Source organism: Nerophis lumbriciformis, linkage group LG28 (assembly GCF_033978685.3).
Source record: "Nerophis lumbriciformis linkage group LG28, RoL_Nlum_v2.1, whole genome shotgun sequence".
Lineage (NCBI taxonomy): Eukaryota > Metazoa > Chordata > Actinopteri > Syngnathiformes > Syngnathidae > Nerophis > Nerophis lumbriciformis.
The window spans coordinates 23,562,883-23,585,566 of NC_084575.2; the positions used below are offsets into that span (position 1 = coordinate 23,562,883).

At 37.6% G+C, this 22,684-nt stretch overlaps 1 protein-coding gene and 1 long non-coding RNA gene across 2 annotated transcripts in view; both read right to left on the bottom strand.

Moving 5' to 3' along the window:
- Positions 1–435: 435 nt before the first annotated feature.
- On the bottom strand, positions 436–16,030 carry LOC133570765 (uncharacterized). The gene is made up of 3 exons (XR_009810242.1): positions 14,764–16,030; positions 12,448–12,575; positions 436–656 (listed from the first exon to the last, which is right to left on the bottom strand). It is a non-coding gene; the product is annotated as an uncharacterized lncRNA (long non-coding RNA).
- Positions 16,031–17,752: 1,722 nt separating this feature from the next.
- setmar (SET domain and mariner transposase fusion gene) overlaps positions 17,753–22,684 on the bottom strand; it is a 6,721-nt gene continuing 1,789 nt past the window's right edge. The window contains exon 2 of the mRNA XM_061923470.1: positions 17,753–19,585. Coding sequence (XP_061779454.1) covers positions 18,803–19,585 — 783 coding nt within the window. The 3' untranslated portion in view covers positions 17,753–18,802. The remainder of the gene's footprint in view (positions 19,586–22,684) is intronic.

Sequence of the window (22,684 nt, forward strand, 5' to 3'; positions counted from 1 at the left end):
TTAAAGGGCGTTTTTACACCAAATTACTGTAAATTGAAAAACGGTTCCACTGTTGTTTTACCCCAAAACTGTACCACTGTTATTTTTACAGTACAATTTTGGCAACCGAGCTGCCAGTTTTCGACAGAAAAATATTCTGTCATTTTTGTTCATTTACATTACTATAATTTGAAAAACAATACCACTGTTATTTTTACCGCAGACGTCTGGTGACTGAGCTGCTACTTTTAATTTGCCGTAAAATCTACGTCCGTTGTTTTTTTGAGTGATGATTTCACGGAAAATGTCGGCGACCGAGCTGCCAGGTTTTTACCGTAAAATCTACAGACTGTAACGGTACAGTGGGAGAAGGAGACGGCACTGAGACTGGGACGTCGCTGAGCTTGCAGCGTATTTATTTGTACACAGGAATGATGTGTGTAACTAGTCCAAAGACGTGTGGTGAGACTATATGTGAATCTGTTGAATGTTACCGGAAAGTGTTGAGGCAGATGCGGAAGTCCAGAAAGGGCAAGGCGGACTCGGAGGTCCGGGTACAGGCAAGTGGTAAGGGGCTGGAGCAAGGCGTTGTTGTCCGGGGGGCAGGCGAAAGGTCGAGTCCAAAGGGGATCCGGGGAGACGAGACACACAGCTCGAAAGCAGGGAATGACGACAGGCTGCAGGATGACGACACAGGACAAGTGTCAAGTTAAAACACTGATGACATCTATTAAACGAGACAAGGAGCAAATAAATAAACAGAGACAGAATTCAATTTGGCTCAATTGAGGAGAAACGCGGCGACTATACTCTCTGTACAATCTTCCACCACGCTCTGACGAAAAAAGGTTTACGTCTCCTCTTTTCTTTGGACACTCCCTGTTTACACAACAACATCTGCTTCCAAAGGAATGGGCTCTTGTTTTTGGTCACATTGAAAACAAAAGAAAAAGATGCCTCTGGCTTGGGCTGGTCCTGGATCTAGCTTGGGCAGGTTTTGGATGACAATAGATAACCCCCATCCCGTCTCCTCCCATCGTACACAATGGAATTTTCCAAGCCTTTGCTTGGTGCAACAAAGACAACCTCTTGTCTGTTCATTGGGAACTTAGAGAACGGAAAGTTTTTTGATAATTTTCATACAATTTTTCTGACAACAAGGCACGGTGAGCACAGAGGAGGGGAAACACAAAGCTAAGGCCGTGTAAGGCTTACTGTACTGGTACAAGTAGCTATGTTCTGGCACTGGAACGCAGGACACGCTGGTTTAAAGGGGAACATTATCACCAGACCTATGTAAGCGTCAATATATAACTTGATGTTGCAGAAAAAATACCTTTTTTTTTTTTAACCGATTTCCGAACTCTAAATGGGTGAATTTTGGCGAATTAAACGCCTTTCTAATATTCGCTCTCGGAGCGATGACGTCACAACGGGAAGCAATCCGCCATTTTCTCAAACACTGAGTCAAATCAGCTCTGTTATTTTCCGTTTTTTTCGACTGTTTTCCGTACTTTGGAGACATCATGCATCGTTGGTGTGTTGTCGGAGGGTGTAACAACACGAACAGGGACGGATTCAAGTTGCACCAGTGGCCCAAAGATGCCAAAGTGGCAAGAAATTGGACGTTTGTTCCGCACACTTTACTGACGAAAGCTATGCTACGACAGAGATGGCAAGAATGTGTGGATATCCTGCGACACTCAAAGCAGATGCATTTCCAACGATAAAGTCAAAGAAATCTGCCGCCAGACCCCCATTGAATCTGCCGGAGTGTGTGAGCAATTCAGGGACAAAGGACCTCGGTAGCACGGCAAGCAATGGCGGCAGTTTGTTCCCGCAGACGAGCAAGCTAAACCCCCCTGGATGTCTTGGCTCACACCGTCCCGAAGATGATCGAGAGAAGAATATCGACCCTAGCTTCCCTGGCCTGCTGACATGAGGGTATGTCTACAGAATATATTAATTGATGAAAATTGGGCTGTCTGCACTCTCAAAGTGCATGTTGTTGCCAAATGTATTTCATATGCTGTAAACCTAGTTCATAGTTGTTAGTTTCCTTTAATGCCAAACAAACACATACCAATCGTTGGTTAGAAGGCGATCGCCGAATTCATCCTCGCTTTCTCCCGTGTCGCTGGCTGTCGTGTCGTCGGTTTCGCTTGCATACGGTTCAAACAGATATGGCTCAATAGCTTCAGTTTCTTCTTCAATTTCGTTTTCGCTACCTGCCTCCACACTACAACCATCCGTTTCAATACATTCGTAATCTGTTGAATCGCTTAAGCCGCTGAAATTCGAGTCTGAATCCGAGCTAATGTCGCTATAGCTTGCTGTTCTTTCCGCCATGTTTGTTTGTGTTGGCTTCACTATGTGACGTCACAGGAAAATGGACGGGTGTTTATAACGATGGTTAAAATCAGGCACTTTGAAGCTTTTTTTAGGGATATTGCGTGATGGGTAAAATTTTGAAAAAAACTTCGAAAAATATAATAAGCCACTGGGAACTGATTTTTAATGGTTTTAACCATTCTGAAATTGTGATAATGTTCCCCTTTAAGAAGGCAGAGGAGCTTTCATCAGCGTCAGGTGTGTTGTTTGTAGATTGAGTTCCTCTCCTGCTGCAGCCGAGCCTCTGCCACATGTGTGGCGGCAGGTGCTTGAACCGTCACACTGACTTTTTTACAGAGTAGCCTTGCGGACATGCCATCAATGATTGTGCAGCTTGAAAGAGGTCAGTATATTACACTTCGGAGCCACCCTTTTGGCGGGCCAAAAGAAACGACACGACGGGCCAAATTTGGCCTGGCGGGCCCTACTTTGGGCATCCCTGATATTGAGTGAAGCATGAAAGATGTATTTCGGTATCATGACTTTGCAACATCTGAGGTAGGTTTATGCTATATTTGACACCAAGTGATGTTGACTACAGATCACAGAGTACTCAGTTGTCATGGTTACAGTGAACAGAGAAGCCTGGCTATCGCTCACCACAGGGAGAAGAAATGGGTAATAAAGTGTGCTGCCCTTTTGAGGGAAACAATCTTTTTGACGCAAACAAACACGTCTTTGCTCCGGATCCAGCAAAAGACCGCAAGTTTGACGAGAGGTGACTTTTTCTACATTACACAGAATGTTTCCAACGCAGCAGGGATATGTAACAAAGGGATGTACCGCACCGTAAGTGTGGGTGCACAGATTGTGATATTCATCACCATGCATCTGTCAGAGTGAATATTCTCTGGTGCACATTCAGGCCTTCCCAAGGCAGCCATGTGTGGGCACAGTGGCTGCTGGTCTTCTGAGCCTGCGTCTCTAATGCTTCTTTGTTTTGACCGTGTTCACAAACTAACCCACTGCTTGTATCCCAGAGCAAAACATTCTTGGTACAAAGTCTCTTTTTTTTTTAATGAATTGCTGATTAGGATAAAAAAAACAACCAGATTTTTTCAAGTCTGGCCTTAACTGCTATTTTGGATCTGGGACAGTGACCCACTAAAGACATGGTATCCCTGGAAGAAAACAACTATGATTAATGGCTTATCTGTCGTTTTCAGCGAAAATAAGAAGACTCTATTCAGTCATCTCACAAGTACTTTGCTTTTTTTTACCATGTACAGTAATTTCTCCGTGCTCAGCTCTGATTGGTGCTGAGGAGCATGGAGTCCCAGGTTTGGTACAGTATGTGAGGGATCCTATTAGAGGACGGTACAAGATGGTCAGAACACACACTTTGACTGTACAGTCCTCGGAAAGTGCATCAGACAAGTCGGTTTTCTTCCCTCGGTTTCCAGCAACTGCGATTAATAGCACGTCCCTGCAGGGTGGAGTGAGTAGCAGAGTCACGACTTAAGAGGTTTAACTTTAATTCCACCTGATCGCAGCTCTCACACATGGACAAGTATAGTTTGCGACACATTTATGAGTCTGGAACAAACTGCAGCATCACCTTATTTTTCTTGTAATGTTGCTGATTAAGACTTTTAACAAAGGCATTGACTAACATGATAACAAAAAAAGTTCTGTTTTTTGTTCAACTCTAAATTGGATAATACACACATTAACTCAGTGGTTCTTAACCTGTGTTCGATCGAACCCTAGGGGTTTGGTGAGTCGGGCTCAGGGGTTCGGCGGAGGTCAAAACACACCCGACTCATTGTGTAAATAAAAACTTCTCCCTATCGGCGTATTACGGATACGGCAACAGCAGAAGTCAGACTGATTTGCAGGTGTGTAATTTGTTGTGAGTTTATGCACTGTGTTGGTTTTGTTCTTTGAACAAGGTGATGTTCATGCACGGTTCATTTTGTGCACCAGTAAAAAAACATAGTAACACTTTAGTATGGGGAACATATTCACCATTAATTAGTTGCTTATTAACATGCAAATTGGTAACATATTGGCTCTTAACTAGTCATTATTAAGTACTTATTAATGCCTTATTCGGCATGGCCTTATTATAACCTTCTAACCCTCTAACCCTGGCCCTAACCCTCTAACCCAGGGGTCGGCAACCCAAAATGTTGAAAGAGCCATATTGGACTAAAAATACAAAAACAAATTTGTCTGGAGCTGCAAGAAATTAAAAGCCATATTTCATACAGACAGTATGTAATGAGATATAAATTGAATTAAGAGGACTTAAAGGAAACTAAATGAGCTCAAATATAGCTACAAATTAGGCATAATGATGCAATATGTACATATAGCTAGCCTAAGTAGCATGTTAGCATCGATTAGCTTGCAGTCATGCAGTGACCGAATATGTCTGATTAGCACTCCACACAAGTCAATAACATCAACAAAACTCACCTTTGTGCATTCATGCACATTGTTTAAAGTTTGGTGGACAAAATGAGACAGAAAAAGAAGTGGCATAAAACACGTCCTAGAAAGTCGGAGAAAGTTATACATGTAAACAAACTACGGTGAGTTCAAGGACCGCCAAAATTAGTAGGACAAAACGGTGCTTGCCAAATACTCGAATCAGTGAAGCATGTTTAATATAAACAGTGTGCTTTATAACAATTAGGGAGGTTTGTGTTATGGTTGTCCTCCTACAGAAACCATATTAAAACAAAAAATATATTTTTTCCCCTCATCTTTTTCTATTTTTTATACATTTTTTAAAAAGTTCCAGAGAGCCACTAGGGCCTAGGGCCGACCCCTGCTCTAACCCTAACCCTAACCCTAACCAAATAACTCTAAATTAAGTCTTTGTTATTTAGAATATGTTCCCCTAGTGCAGCGGTCGGCAACCCGCGGCTCTAGAGCCGCATGCGGCTCTTTAGCGCCGCCCTAGTGGCTCTCTGGAACTTTTTAAAAAATGTATGAAAAATAGAAAAAGAAGAGGGGAAAAAAATATATTTTTTGTTTTAATATGGTTTCTGTAGGAGGACAACCATAACACAAACCTCCCTAATTGTTATAAAGCACACTGTTTATATTAAACATGCTTCACTGATTCGAGTATTTGGCAAGCGCCGTTTTGTCCTACTAATTTTGGCGGTCCTTGAACTCACCATAGTTTGTTTACATGTATAACTTTCTCCGACTTTCTAGGACGTGTTTTATGCCACTTATTTTTCTGTCTCATTTTGTCCACCAAACTTTAAACGTGCATGAATGCACAAAGGTGAGTTTTGTTGATGTTATTGACTTGTGTGGAGTGCTAATCAGACATATTTGGTCACTGCATGACTGCAAGCTAATCGATGCTAACATGCTATTTAGGCTAGCTATATGTACATATTGCATCATTATGCCTCATTTGTAGCTATATTTGAGGTCATCTAGTTTCCTTTAAGTCCTCGTAATTCAATTTATATCTCATGACACACTGTCTGTATGAAATATGGCTTTTAATTTCTTGCAGCTCCAGACAAATTTGTTTTTGTATTTTTGGTCCAATATGGCTCTTTCAACATTTTGGGTTGCCGACCCCTGCCCTAGTGTCCAAAAAACTCTAAATTAAGTCTTTGTTACTTAGAATATGTTCCCCTAGTGTCCAAAAAACTCTAAATTAAGTCTTTGTTACTTAGAATATGTTCCCCATACTAAAGTGTTACCAAAAACATATAACTTTGTCTTGAATTTGAAAAAAAAAACATTTTATTTTTCACTAAAGAAGGGTTCGGTGAATGTGCATATGAAACTGGTGGGGTTCGGTACCTCCAACAAGGTTAAGAACCACTGCCTTAACTACTCAAAGTTTACTGATCTATCTCAGAAAACCTTTATTGTTGACGAGGTTCATAAGCCAGAGATTACTCATTTGAGGACTGAAAGTAACAGTTTTTAGCATAGAACCAGCAAATAAATGAAATACACTCACATGTTATTAGGTTGACACGCAGAGCCTGATTTCCTATGATCCAAATACCATCGCGCTAAACAGCATGTGCATTATATAAAATAGTGTGTACTAGTGTTGTCCCGATATCCATATTTTGGTACTGGTACCAACATATTTTGGTACTTTTCTAAATAAAGGGCTTTATTTTAACTAAAAATCTTAGGGTACATTAAACATATGTTTCTTATTGCAAGTTTGTCCTTAAATAAAATAGTGAACAAACAAGACAACTTGTCTTTTAGTAGTAAGTAAACAAACAAAGGCTCCCAATTAGTCTGATGACATAAGCAGTAACATATTATGTCATTTTCCATTCGGAAAATGCGGTATCTTGTGTAAAGAATATATTTTACTGTTAATCTAATCATGCATTCATTCATTTTATTTCCTGAGGATGCAAATGTCTTTAACTCAGTGGAATGTTTTATCATTATCCTGCCTTCTCCTTTTGTTGTGACGTCTGCACCTGTGCATTCAGTTCATTCGTCCTCGGCGAGGGGCGGACCTTGAGGCACACCTGCTAGCAATTATCCCGCGATTATTTAGGCTCGTCACTGACAGCTTGGCCTTGCCGGTTAATGTCTCCTGAACCTCCCACGTTCAATGCGCCTGCTTCACCTCGCCAGACCTGGTACGTTGTCGCTCCTTAGTCCTGTATTCCCTAACCTCTTTTGCGTTTGCTTCCTAGCCTCCCTGAGGGAAAGAGGATTGTTAGAATAATTTGATCTAATTTATCGCAAAAACTTTGTGTTGAAATGAGTTCCCGGCGAAAAGACCAAAAGCTGTCTTTGAACCTACCAAGAAGAAGGCTTGTAAAACTCCACTGTGTAGGGGAGAAGCAACATGAAGGGGTTTCTGTTTCTTTCATGCATTGTAATCAACAGAAAGATATTGTTTTAACCCAAGAACTACAAAGCGGAGAGAAGGCAGGATCTGCCCAAGTTCCAGAAACCTCTTTTGTGAACTCTTTTACAAACCTTTTTTTGAACTCTTTTACGAACCTCTTTTTGAACTCTTTTACGACCTCTTTTTTGAACTCTTTTACGACCTCTTTTTTTAACTCTTTTACAAACCTCTTTTTGAACTCTTTTACGACCTCTTTTTTTTAACTGTTTTGTAATCAAAGCCGATGGCTGTTTACGACCCCCGTCCCTTTAGAAGCAGCTGTTGCCATGTGGTCAGGGAAGGTCCAAATAGAGATGTACACGTTTCTCCTCACTGAGCCAAATTGAATTCTGTCTCCATTTAATTCTTTGCCTCTTGTCTTGTTTAATAGATGTCATCAGTGTTTGAACTTGACAAGGATTCTTTCGTTGGACTTCTGCCCTGATCAGTGCGTCCTGGCCGTTTCGCCTGCCGACCACGGAGGAACCTATTTTGTCTGTGTTACATGGTATGCGCTTCTGCCCCATCGCCCTGAGTTATCCCTTTTTGACTAATTAAATGTTTTCCTTTTTGTAATTCTACCTTGTCTAACCCCTTGACCAAGACTGTAACACCTACAGGATGATTATTGATGCAACGTTACTCTGAGAAGAGACAGGTCACACACCTGTTTTGCCTGGCAGCACCCCGGTTTAACATAGCCAACGTCCTCACTAAAAATAAAAAGACAATTACGCGAGTGGAATGGTCCGCATAGTCCCAGTGGAAATAGGCTGATTAGACCTGGGTTATTTAATTAGACCGCTTTGTGCTTCATATATGAATACCAAAAATGTGATTTGTGTTCCGACGTGTCGATATGGCGTGTCCATTTTAAATCACGTGCACAAAGCAGAGGACACTTCATCGCGTCCCCTTGGTTACGGCATAATCGTGGTGTCAGACCGTACGCCGCACACATCAGGGTAAATGATGCACCAGGTGTTTCCTGCTTTCTGTCTCAGCACAACAGAAAACAGAGGAGTAGACAGACCGGCGGAACATTCTGTAAGCCGCTTTCACTGCTCGTAATCCTTCAGGATCCGTCACAAGGAGGGCTCACTTTCACTCGGCATTACTGTTTACCAAACTTATTACGCTGGTGTTCGTTTACAGTTTTTTTGTAATGTGTCATCTGGAGAACTTTTCAACTTTGTTCCTTCTACTGTGAAGGAAGTGCATAAAACTCTCAGGAAACCCTCTGGACCAGACTTGATCGAGCCCCCCTTCTTGAAAACAGCAGCTGATTATGTTGCACAACCTCTTACGGGTCTTTTAATCTTTCAATCCAAAACAAAGAAATCCCACTCGTTTGGAAGTCAGCTTTTGTTAAAGGAGGTGATCAACTAACTACAGGCCGATATCAAATGTGTGTGTGTTTTGTCAAAGGTATGAGGGTGTGTGATTGACAAACATTTTAGTTGTTTATGTGAGAGCATTTCAGTAGTGTGTGTAAGAGTGTTTCAGTAGTGTGTATAAGAGTGTTTCAGTAGGGTGTGTGAGAGAAAAACATTTTAGTTGTATATGTGAGAGCATTTCAGTAGTGTATAGTGTTTCAGTAGTGTGTATAAGAGTGTTTCAGTAGTGTGTGTGTGTGTGAGAAAAAGATTGCAGTTGTTTATGTGAGAGCATTTTAGTAGTGTGTATAAGAGTGTTTCAGTAGTGTGTATAAGAGTGTTTCAGTAGTGTGTGTGTGAGAAAAATATTTCAGTTGTTTATGTCAGAGTATGTCAGTAGTGTGTATAAGAGTGTTTCAGTAGTATGTGTGAGAGAAAAAGATTTCAGTTGTTTATGTGAGAGCATTTCAGTAGTGTGTATAAGAGTGTTTCAGTAGTGTGTATTAGAGTGTTTCAGTAGTGTGTGAGAGAAAAACATTTCAGTTGTTTATGTGAGAGCATTTCAGTAGTGTATGTAAAAGGTAATTCTGAATAATGTCCCTAACGTCCCCTCATACAAAAGTTTCTTGAGTCTCTTGTAAGTGGTCAACTAAACGAGTTCCTGTACTCGAACAAACTTATTTCTAAACTTCAATCCGGCTTCAGGAAAAAGCACAGTACCATCACGGCTGCTACAAAAAAATGCTAAACCGTATTTTCCCTGACTATAAGGCGCGCTTAAAATCCTTTAATTTTCTCAAAAATCGACAGTGCTCCTTACAACCCGGTGCGCCTAATGTACGGAATAATTCTGGTTGTGCTTACCGCTTTTGCCACTTATGCCAGCTTTTTTGAGACATGTTGCAGGCATCAAATTCCAAATGAGCTAATATGTGCAAAAAAATAAAGTTTTCCAATTCGAACGTTAAGTATCTTGTCTTTGCAATCTATTCAATTGAATATAAGTTGAAAAGTATTTGCAAATCATTGTATTCGGTTTTTATTTACGATTTACACAACGTGCCAACTTCACTGGTTTTGGGGTTTGTACCTCAAAATGTCAACATCTTATGAACTCATGAAAAAGTTTTTGAAGATATTTTTGTTTTAGTATTTACACTCAGACTGAAGTAAAGTAGTGTACCGCATGAATGGGTCTGCTCATCTTCCTGTTAGCCCGCTGCAGGTGTCATAGACCCAACCTCAACACACACTGATGCAAAGCTACAAATGATATTCTATTGTCGGAGCAGGTCAGGCGATAATTAATGCGTCACAGACTGAGAATCGTTGATAGAACGTTGGACTATTTTCGGTGCGGCCTCACAACATGGCTTCATTGGTAGACGCGTTTCGATCGTTTAATTTTACACACAAAAACTTGATTGGTTCTGTGGGTCCTCACACAATCCTGATTAGACATACAGGCCTACAAGGCGCATTTAAAATAATTATTTTTCCTCAAAACTCGACAGTGCGCTTTATAACCCGGTGCACCTAATGTACAGAAAAATTCTGGTTTTACTTACCGACCTCGAAGCTATTTTATTTGGTACATGGTGTAATGATAAGTGTGACCAGTAGATGACAGTCACACATAAGAGATACGTGTAGACTGCAAATTGACTCAAGTAAACAACACCAGCATTTTATATGTTTCATTGAAAATATAGAACATTACACACAGCACTCAGAAATATATCAAAATATTTTAGTACGACTTTGGTAAACTATGAAGCTGCACCGCTTGATGGATTGTACTGTGCTTCAACATACGAGTATTATTATGTGTATAAGTTAAGATATATTACCTGGCGTTTTGTTTCACAAATTATGCAAAATAACTTTTCGTACCTTCTGGTACCTGCTGATCTGTATTTGGGATCTGCATAAGTCCTGAAAGATTGCGCGCGTCCGCCTTTGTAGTCCGTGCCGACACCGTAGTCGATAAGCTTCTTCTTTTTCTCTACCTTCTTGTTATGAGACATTCATCCTCCGCTGTTGCCATTTCTAATATAAAGTAGTGTAAAGTTCTTACTTATATCTGTCAGTAAACTCGCCATGAAAGCACTAAAACATACCGGTGTAGTGAGTTTACATTATTCACCCAAGGAACTTTAGTTATCTGAGAGTTTTCACAGGACACATTTCCGGTGTTGTTGTGAGCCACGTAAATAAGACCGCCACAAAACAGCGCATCTGGAAGCGACTGTCAGAAAGCGGCTTAAAGATGATCTGTAAAACATAATCTATGCATCATTTTGACCAAAGAACCACCATTACATGTTATGTAGACCACAAGGAAGTGTTTTACATTTAGAAAAAATTATAATAATATGACCCCTTTAATGTGCCCTATAATCAGGTGTGCCTTATATATGAAAAAAGATCGAAAAAAGACCATTCATCGGCAGTGCGCCTTATAATCCGGTGCACCCTATGGTCCGGAAAATATGGTATTTTGTTGAATTATCTTTGGGGGAAATTCAATTAAAACTACGTATATTTTAAACATGCATGTTTGTGCTGGGTATTGGGTATCATAACTGATTTTACTGAAAACATTGGAACTAAAGTCATGAAAACCGACTATTTTCATAGCCCCCGGGAGGTAAAAAAGTAGCAGTTGCGATTGTAACCTTATTTTTGTGGACTTTTTGAAATCTCCACTGCAACCACAAAAGTTCCCCATTGTGGGATAAATAAGGTCAATATTGGAGTAGGATAGTATCTGAAAAAAAAAAAACATCCTTATTTAAACTAAACAACATTTTTTGACCCACTTGAACAATTTTATACTGGCAAATAACATCTAATAAACTGAATAAATATAAATAGTAGGGATGTCCGATAATGGCTTTTTGCCGATATCCGATATTTCGATATTGTCCAACTCTTTAATTACCGATACCGATATCAACCGATACCGATATATACAGTCGTGGAATTAACACATTATTATGCCTAATTTGGACAACCAGGTATGGTGAAGATTAAGTCCTTTTTTTTAAAATTAATAAAATAAAATAAGATAAATAAACTAAAAACATTTTCTTGAATAAAAAAGAAAGTAAAACAATATAAAAACAGTTACATAGAAACTAGTAATTAATGAAAATGAGTAAAATTAACTGTTAAAGGTTAGTATTATTAGTGGACCAGCAGCACGCACAATCATGTGTGCTTACGGACTGTATCCCTTGCAGACTGTATTGATATATATTGATATATAATGTAGGAACCAGAATATTAATAACAGAAAGAAACAACCCTTTTGTGTGAATGAGTGTAGATGGGGGAGGGAGGTTTTTTGGGTTAGTGCACTAATTGTAAGTGTATCTTGTGTTTTTTATGTTGATTTAATTAAAAAATAAAAATAAAAAAAACACGATTCCGATAATAAAAAAAACTATACCAATAATTTCCGATATTACATTTTAAAGCATTTATCGGCCGATAATATTGGCAGGCCGATATTATCGGACATCTCTAATAAATACATTCAAATTGATCAGCAACATTAACTCAGGAGCACAATATATACACTTTAACACGTGAACCTAGCCTAGGACACAAAAACAAATGGAAAAAAAAAGGGATTTTCAAAATAAGGCTACAATGAGCATGTTTTTTTTTTTTTTTAGTGCACAGCTTTTCGAAGCGGGTTTTGAAGCATGATACTGATAAAGCCTCTGCCCGTCGGGGTCATACGGCCCTATGGTTGAGAAACCCTGATACTATTAGTGCTCATCCAGCAGCCATGCAGACAAGCCAGAAACTATAATGAAAGAAGTACATTTGACTTTAAGATACCTTTGCAAGGTGAGGTCCTGTCGATTTTTGACTTGCATCCAGGTTTGAAGGCAAGGACATCTGCTCCTCTGATAGGGAGGTCCTCCACTTTGCACGCACTCACTGCCAGGTGCCACTTCTACACCGGTCTATCACAGCATAAATTACTTTCACAATCAATGCGATGCATGGCTCTCAAGTGCAGATGCATTATTAGTGATGTGCGGAACGATACTGAAATATCGATACCCAGAAATCTCTGCTCAAATCCAAATATTGATATTTTTGATACTTTAGTTATTTGAGATAGTGTCCATCATTAACAGGAACACAGTGTAAACAAGTAACTAAAATAAGGCAATTTGTCAATAATAATAATAATAATAATACCTGGGATTTATATAGCGCTTTTCTAAGTACCCAAAGTCGCTTTACATGTAGAACACATCATTCATTCACACCTGGTGGTGGTAAGCTACTTTCATAGCCACAGCTAGTCAATGTTGAATGCTTTTGTTTCCGACAGTCAGTATTTTCACGTTAACATGTTCATAATTCATACTTTTTATTCTAACAGTAGTTCTTATTAATACTTTATTTTAATGCTTTTATTATGTTACTTATTTTCTTTTGTTATGGTTGGAAACACCATTTTTGTGTACTTTGTCCTCTGTTTTTTTTCTGTTGTAATAACTTGGCCATTGTGTTATTCAAGCCGCTACTTCACTATACTTCAGAGTGTGAAATAAATAAATAATTATATAATGGATATTATTATTATTAATAATAATACATTAATTAATAATAATCATGAATAATATAATAATAATAATAATAAATAACTATTATTTATGCTGTTATTATGTGAAATAAAAAAAATGGTTTAAACTTTAGCAGACACATTAGGTGTTTTTATTAAATCCCTTATTTCTATTTGTTATGGTTTGAAATACAATTTTTGTGTACTTTGTATGAGTTTGTCCTGTTTTTTTTCTGTTGTATTAACTTGGCTATATATATTATTCACGCCACTACCTCGATATAAATAAATAAATATATAATACATAATAATACTTATATTATTAATAATAAATATAATAATACATTCATGAATAATAATCATAAATAATATAATAAATATCTGTATTATTTATGCCACGTTATTTAAAATAAACAACATTTTAAACTTGAACTGAAACATTAGATGCTTTTATTACGTCACTTATTTACTATTGTTATGGTTTGAAACACCAGTTTTGTTTACTTTGTATGATTTTGTCCTGTTTTTTCTGCTGTATTAACTTGGCTATATTGGTATTCACGCCTCTACCTCAATATACTTCAGAGTTGGAAATACATATATAATAAATAATAATAATATTATTATTAATAATAATAAATATAATAATGCATTAATTAATAATCATAAATACTATAATAAATAATAATACATAACTGTATTCTTATGCTATGTTATTTGAAATAAACAACGTTTTAAACTTTAACTGACACATTACTTCAAAGTTAGAAATTAATAAATATATAATAAAGACAAATATGGTAAATAATATGATTACTACATAATAAACAATATATAATAATAATAAATACATAGCTGTATTTTTAATTTTAACACTTTAGCAGACACATTAGGTGCTTTTATTATGTCACTTATATCCTTTTGTTATGGTTTGAAACACCATGTTTGTGTACTTTGTATGAGTTTGTCCTGGTTTTTCTGTTGTATTAACTTGGCTATTTTGTTATTCACGCCACTATCACAATATATTTCATAATTTAGAAATAAATACACAACAAATAATAAAAATAATAATAAATGCAATAAGTAAATTAATAACACTAATGAATAATAAAAGAAATACTATATAATAGTTAATAAATAATACATAAATAACTGCATTCTTTATGCTAAGTTATCATTTGAAATAAAAAACTTTTTTAAACTTTAGCAGACACATTAGGTATCGGTATCGAACCCGTGTGGCCGATACCAGCCTGATCGGAAAGAAAATCAGTGGCATTGCACATCACTATCAATTATGTGTCACATGCGTAAGACAGTGAAATAAATAAACAACAAATATTAATTCATTCCGAAAGTACATTTGGATGGTTGCATCAGCTGAACACTCGTATGGAGACGTCCACATAAAAAAAAACACGCTCATATTATTCGATTTCACATATTCAGTTGTTGTGCCACATGAGGGAAAAGTGTGCATTATCACTTCGACCTGACTTGTCACTCACAAATCCACAGTGGGATCAGACTGTCTGGCGCACGGCGCAGCATTCTCAGCATCATGTGCGGCTCACCTCATGTGATTAACGGCCGGTTGCTAGGCGACGGGCCGGAGGAGAGCGGTTTGTTGGGATCTTGTGCACAGCCTTTTGTCCACGTCGGACACAACCGGCGCTGACCAATCGCCACCTGTACACACACTCCGTTACCATGGGGATTCCAGGGACACAACAACAAGATGAGTCACGGCACATAGTGGAGCAGATTTGTTGAAAAGGGCAGAGGGAGGGACAGACTCATAAACACAGCAAGGATGCCACATACTGTTTGTACCTTTAGAAATGATCCATTTATTTCTAACAATTTCTTTAGACGGCGAGGAGTAGTGCACTATGCGGATGCCACCTTTGTACCTCGCTACGGGTTCTTTCATGAATTAAATCGTGTTTCTCACCTTCTTTATTAAAGAGCTGGCTGGCACTTGCAACTTTCTTCAATCCCATGGTGGCTTATTTTCAAATCAAATCAAATCCAACTGAATTTATATAGCACTTTTCATGCACAGGCAAGTGGCAAGCACAAAACAAAACAAAATAAACAACAATAATAGAAGAAAAGAAAAAAACATACACATTCATTCACACACACGCACATACAAATACACACATACAGCACTATTGACAATAACAAGGCAAAAACTAAACATGGCATGAAACTGAGGATTTGAGGTAAAAGGCCACCTTTGAGGCATCCACACTGGAGAATAACTCAAATTAACGTTGTACATGTACATATATTTTTGTCACATTTTAAACTATATACATACACACACACATACATACTGTACGCATATACTGTATATATGTATGTATGTACTGTATATACACAGCACAAAACACACAACAAAACAAATGTAAAAAAATAAATTATAAATAACAATAAAATAATAAAAAACCGATGATTAGTGAAAAGCATGTTTTTTTGTAAAAAAAACATTTCAGCAAAATGTTTTCAAAATACTTTAATCATGTAAAATGACATACATTGTGTTGTAAAATTTAACTTTTGTCTTAAAATATCCCTCCAGTGCATAATTATTGTAAAATATTTTTTCCTCACAATATTTACTTTTATTTTTTTAAAGAAAAACTTTTTCACAATATATTTGACTTTATTCTTGTTTATACTGTAATTGTGTCTTGTAAAATAAAATACAAATTCTCAGAATATTCTTACAAATTCTTGTATGAAATGAAAACATTTTCTCACAATATTGCAATTTTTCCCGAAAACTACTTTTTTCACAATATATTTGACTTTAATTATGTAAAATGGCACTTTTTTCTTCAGAATTTTTTTTTTTCTTAAAACAGTATTTTTTTTAAAAACCTACATTTTTCACAAATATTTGATCTTTTTTTTTACATTAGACATATTACATAATTTTGTCTTGTAAAATAAAATAAAAATTCTCAGTATATTCCCTGAAAATTGTTGTACCGTATTTTCCGCACTATAAGGCGCACCTAAAAACCACAAATTTTCTCAAAAGCTGACAGTGCGCCTTATAACCCGGTGCGCTTTATATATGGATAAATATTAAGATTCATTTTCATAAAGTTTCGGTCTCGTAACTACGGTAAACAGCCGCCATCTTTTTTCCCGGTAGAACAGGAAGCGCTTCTTCTTCTACGCAAGCAACCGCCAAGGTAAGCACCCGCCCCCATAGAACAGGAAGCGCTTCTTCTTCTACTGTAAGCAACCACCCGCCCGCGTAGAAGAAGAAAAAGCGCGCGGATATTACCGTACGTTTCATTTCCTTTGTGTGTTTACATCTGTAAAGACCACAAAATGGCTCCTACTAAACGACAGGGATCCGGTTCATGAAAAGACGCAATCTCTCCATCCGCACACGGATTACTATTTCACAGCAACTGATATTCCTGTGAACCGCACTGTGGATACAACGGGAGCACGTACGGTGAATATTCGCACCACAGGGAATGAGAAGTCATCCTTCACTGTGGTTCTAGCTTGCCATGCTAATGGCCAGAAACTTCCACCCATGGTGATATTCAAAAGGAAGACCTTGCCAAAAGAGACCTTTCCAGCCGGCGTCATCATAAAAGCTAACTCGAAGGGATGGATGAAGAAAAGATGAGCGAGTGGTTAAGGTAAGTTTAAGTTTACGCGAAGAGGCCGGGTGGCTTTTTTCACGCAGCTTCGTCCATGTTGATATACGATTCCATGCGCGCCCACATCACGCTGGTTTTAATATATTATTAAAGTTTGACTGACCTATTTGACTGTTTTTTTGACATTCCTTTAGCGCAGTTAGATGCGGCTTACAACACGGGGCGGCTTATAGGTGGACAAAGTTTTGAAATATGCCGTTCATTGAAGGCGCGGCTTATAACCCAGGGCGCCTTATGGTGCGGAAAATACGGTATGTAATGAAAACTTTTTCTCACAATATTGCAATTTATTTCTGAAAACAATTGACTTTTTTCATAATATTTTTTTTACTTTAATCATGTAAAATGGCATACTTATTTCTTAAAATATTTCCACACAATTCTTGCAAAATAACTTTTTTCTCACAATATTGCATTTTTCTTATATATATATATATATATATATATATATATATATATATATATATATATGTATGTCACTTTAATCCTGTAAAATGGCTTATACAATGACAAGTTTTTTCCCTCACAATATTAGTAATTGTTTTCTAAAAATAAAAATGTTCCACAATATATTTGACTTTAAATACATAGAATGGCACTTTATTCATAAAAAAAACATTTTTTTTTCTTAAAATATTTTCGCACAATACTTTTCTCTGACAGTATTGCGTTTTTCTAAAAAAACAACTAGCCTTTTCACAAAATATTTGACTTTTTTCATATTTCACAAATTATAAATATTATAAATATTATCATAATATTCCCTGAAAATTGTTGTATGTAATGAAAACTTTTTCTCACAATATTACTGATTTTTTCTAATTTACTTTTTTCATAATATATTTGACTTTAATCATGTAAAATTTTACACATTTAAAAAAAAAATTTGACAACTTTTATCTCTCACAATATTATTTTTTTTCTAAAAATAAAAAATACTTTTTTTTCACATAATATTTCACTTTAATCTTTTTAAATTATATAATTTTGTCTTATAAGATAAAATAAAATACAATGTCAGGATATTCCTTTTTCTCACAATATTGCACCATTTTTCCCTCCCAAAAAATGTGTCTTCTGTAGAGACACCAGCACAAACTGTGCTAAGGTGACAAATAAAATGGTAGCTTGGCAGTTCACATCTGAGTCCTTGTGGAGTTGTAGTGTTTGAATAAAAATATAAGAGTTTTCATAATTAAGATCATTCAAATAGGAAAAAAAAATTCTAAAACAGCGTTGACTATAATTGTGAAAAACAACTTGGCAGGTTTCTCTCTGCTTGTCCGTGCTTACATTCTCAAGCAATGGTCCCATTTCTCTCTCTATTCTAATTAACCCAGATGTTGATATTATTACTCAAATGAAAGCGGGTCTAGACGAGAAATGGGCCACGTTGAAAGGGAGGGCCTGATTTCAGAAACCGTCACGTTGAAGTGGGACACCCGCACTCCTCCTCCTTCGACTGGGGAATAAAACGTGTTTCTAAATCCAAACACCCCGAGGCCCCTTTTAATTGGTCGCACCTCTCCTGAGGTCCAAGAGCGATGAGAAAACTGAGAATAGCAAGAATAGAGACACCGTTTAGGATGACAGAAATGAGTGGTTGGAGTCATATGACATTTGTTACTCTGCTTTACGGCGTTACTGTCATAAAGACTGAAAATATCATGGCTATTCAGATGGATAAAAGGATATGCTGGCGGTGCTCAGGATGCTCTTCAGGCGGGATATCAAGTGTAAGGGCAGCATGACAGGAAGTAGGTGTTCTTGAACGCTGCTCAAGAGTACACAGAAATGTCAAGGAGTTCTCTCAGGAACTCGGTAATGAAGACAGACTGACATTTTGTCTTGTTTGAAGATGATGTCAAGGTATGAATGTGAACGTTTCAGCGAGGGAGGGGGGGTGTTGTAATGTAGGTTAGTTTAAAATAGATGCATCCAGAGGAAGGAACTTTTCACAGTTGTTGGCACCGCAGTGACATACTTTCCTCCGGACTGTCCTACTGGCCTGATCAGTTTGTGTGACCGGCATCTGTCCGGGTGTTTGGTTTCTGTAGCCCCCCGAGTAGTCAAACGTCAGTTCCTCTAGGGCGTCGATGTCCCGGCCGGCGAAGAGCGCCAATCTGGGCACCGCCGAGTGCACGCGGACCGGCACCATGAACAGGTTGGGCAGGCAGGAGTGGTTCAGGAAGCGACCGACGTTTCCCACAGTGGTCGGGTCCACAAATGTCTCGGCGACGGACGCCGTGCCGCCGTGCTCCCGTACGGCGATGATGTAATTGTTTTCATCACATCCCTGCGCGAGCTGTCGACGTCTGGCCTCCTCGAAGCCGATGACCTCTCCCGCGTACTCGCACACGAACGTCCCTCGCGGTATCCGCTGACAAGTGCGCACTCCCCACCCGCTACCGCCGGTGCTGCACACCTGCAAGGCCAGTCGCAGTCCTCCCTGCACCACCCGGTTGGAGCACGTGTCACTGCAGGGACAGAGGGCGTTGCACTCGAACACCGGCGTGCAGTGGTTGGCGTCCGGCATGTTGACGCTCAGCAGCGTGCCGTTGCTGGCGTAGGCTTGTCCGTGGCTCTGCAGGCAGGAGCAGGTCTCGCTGGAACACTGGTGGGAGCGGCAGGAGCATCCTGGAAGTGTCACTTCACTGGGGTCAGCGGTGCATCCTGGTCCTGGAACGTTGCCTGGGGAGTACTGAAAAGTGACATGGAGTTTGTAAGGGTGTGTTTACATGCACGGAAAAACACAAAATCGTTGGGGACTTGAAAAAAAAAAAGCCCTCTGTAAACCTCTAACAACATTGTACAGTATATAAATCAGAGCCGGGCAAATATTTTGACTCAGGGGGCCACATTGAGAGAAAAAAGTGTGTCTGGGGGCCAATGTTTAAGTGTGTATAAATTATACTTTTTTTTTCATTTTTTCATTTATTTATTTATTTCAGGCAATGACATAAAAAAGTACAAAGTTGACAACACATGATAATATAAAATACAATAGGGTCCTCTGTCCCAAAGGGACATTCGGTCCCTAATTAATATAGTGCAAAAGGTAATGTATAGTATGTAATGCATGAATACACATTTACACTGCAAAAAGTCAGTGTTCAAAAACAAGAAAAAAAATAATACAAAAATTAGGGGTATTTTATTTGAACTAAGCAAAATTATCTGCCAATAGAATAAGAAAATTTGGCTCGTCAAGACTTTCCAAAACAAGTCAAATTAGCTAACCTCAATGAACCCAAAAATACTTTAAAATAAGTATATTTTCACTAATAACAAGTGCACTTTTCTTTAAAAAAAAAAAAAAAGAGACCTTTTTGCTCAATATGTGTCATGTCTGTGTGATCATGTTTTGTTTTAGTCATGTTCGGTTTTGTTTTTGGACTTTTTGTGCACTTTTGTTGTTTTGTCACCATAGCAACCATTAGTTTTCACCTGTCACGTCACGCACCTGTTTCACGTTTTGAGTCACGCACCTGCTTTCACTAATCATGTCTATAGTATTTAAGTTCATTGTTTCCAGTTCGTCGTTCTGGCGACATCCCGCATTCATACCCCTGTCCCACTCTGTCTACCTCTGCGCACTTAATGCCATGTCCAAGTAAGTTTTTTCTATTAATGCCACAGTTAGTGTTTTTGTTTAATTGTTCACAGTTTTTTGCCCACGTGCAAGTCTTTTTGTTTCGTTAGTCAAGTTTGTACATCCGCCTTGAGCGCGCTTTTTGTTCCTTTGAGTGTTATAAATAAATATGTATTTACCTTCACGCCATGACCAGTCCAGCTTTACTTGCATCTCGGGAAAACAAACACACCATAGTCCACGTCTTGACAATATGTTGAAAAATATTCTTAAATGAAGTAAATGCTAGTGACATTATCTTGACATAATGATATGCGCTCGGCATTACATTTCTTTAAAACAGCAAACTTATACTAAAAACAAAGTTATTGTTCTTAATGGAAAGACAACAAGGCAACCGCTTGTTACTCTCGGGGTCTCCTAGCCGCTCAGGCAAATCATATTGTCTAAAAATGCGTTTTTCCATCGACAATATGACGTCATCGCGGCAAGTGTGTGCTCTTTCAGGCAATTAGTGCGCATACACTGCAAAAAGTCAGTGTTCAAAAACAAGACAAAAAAATTACAAAAATTAGGGGTATTTTAATTGAACTAAGCAAAATTATCTGCCAATAGAACAAGAAAATTTGGCTAGTCAAGACTTTCCAAAACAAGTCAAATTAGCTAAACTCAATGAACCCAAAAATACTTTAAAATAAGTATATTCTCACTAATAACAAGTGCACTTTTCTTTAAAAAAAAAAAAAAAAAAAGAGAGACCTTTTTGCTCAATATGTTGAAAAATATTCTTAAATTAAGTAATTGCTAGTGACATTATCTTGACTTAATGATATGCGCTCGGCATTACATTTCTTGAAAACAGCAAACTTGTAATAAAAACAAAGTTATTGTTCTTAATGGAAAGTCAACAAGGCAACCGCTTGTTACTCTCGGGGTCTCCTAGCCGCTCAGGCAAATCATATTGTCTAAAAATGCGTTTTTCCATCGACAACATGACGTCATCGTGGCAAGTGTGTGCTCTTTCAGTCAATTAGTTCGCATACACTGCAAAAAGTCAGTGTTCAAAAACAAGAAAAAAAAAAAATACAAAAATTAGGGGTATTTTACTTGAACTAAGCAAAATTATCTGCCAATAGAACAAGAAAATTTGGCTTGTCAAGACTTTCCAAAACAAGTCAACATAGCTAAACTCAATGAACCCTAAAATACCTTAAAATAAGTATATTCTCACTAATAACAAGTGCACTTTTCTTAAAAAAAAAAAAAAAAGAGACCTTTTTGCTCAATATGTTGAAAAATATTCTTAAATGAAGTAAATGCTAGTGCCATTATCTTGACATAATGATATGCGCTCGGCATTACATTTCTCGAAACCAGCAAACTTATACTAAAAACACATTTATTGTTCTTAATGGAAAGGCAACAAGGCAACCGCTTGTTACTCTCGGGGTCTCCTAGCCGCTCAGGCAAATCATATGGTCTAAAAATGCATTTTTCCATGGATAACATGACATCATCGCGCCAAGTGCGTGCTCTTTCAGTCAATTAGTGCGCATATATACAGCCCATATATGTAAGATTTGTTGCTAGTTGTTTTGAATGAAAAAATAATTAAAAGTCTCGAGACACTTAAAACAAATCTCCACAAAGTACATTTTACAATAAGCAGCAACAATTGAAAATATGGCAAAACAATAAAAAATATATCTATATATTTTAATAAAATCATAATAACAGATTTGTTTTTAAATGTATGTATACATTTCTTTAGCCTTTTTAAAGAAAGTACATTTTACAATAAGCAGCAACAATTGAAAATATGGCAAAACAGTGAAAAATATATCTATATATGTTAATAAAACCATAAAAACAGATTTGTTTTTAAATGTATTTATACATTTCTTTAGCCTTTTTAAAGAAATACATTATCATAGCAAATTATTCCATGACATCATGGTGACCACGCCCATAACCACGCCCCCACCACCACAGGTATTGGTAGTCTTTGGGAAACCCTGCACTCGTTTTCATGGCTGCAACTATTATTTATTTGAGTAAACGCTTATGATGAGTTTGTTCGATTATTGGGATAAAACTCACTTTATAGTCTCAATGCATATCTTTTGGAAAACACTTTTTTCACAGTCAAAAGACGCATAACAGCATTTTATTATTTTTATTTTTTATTGTATTTTATTTGGATTCACT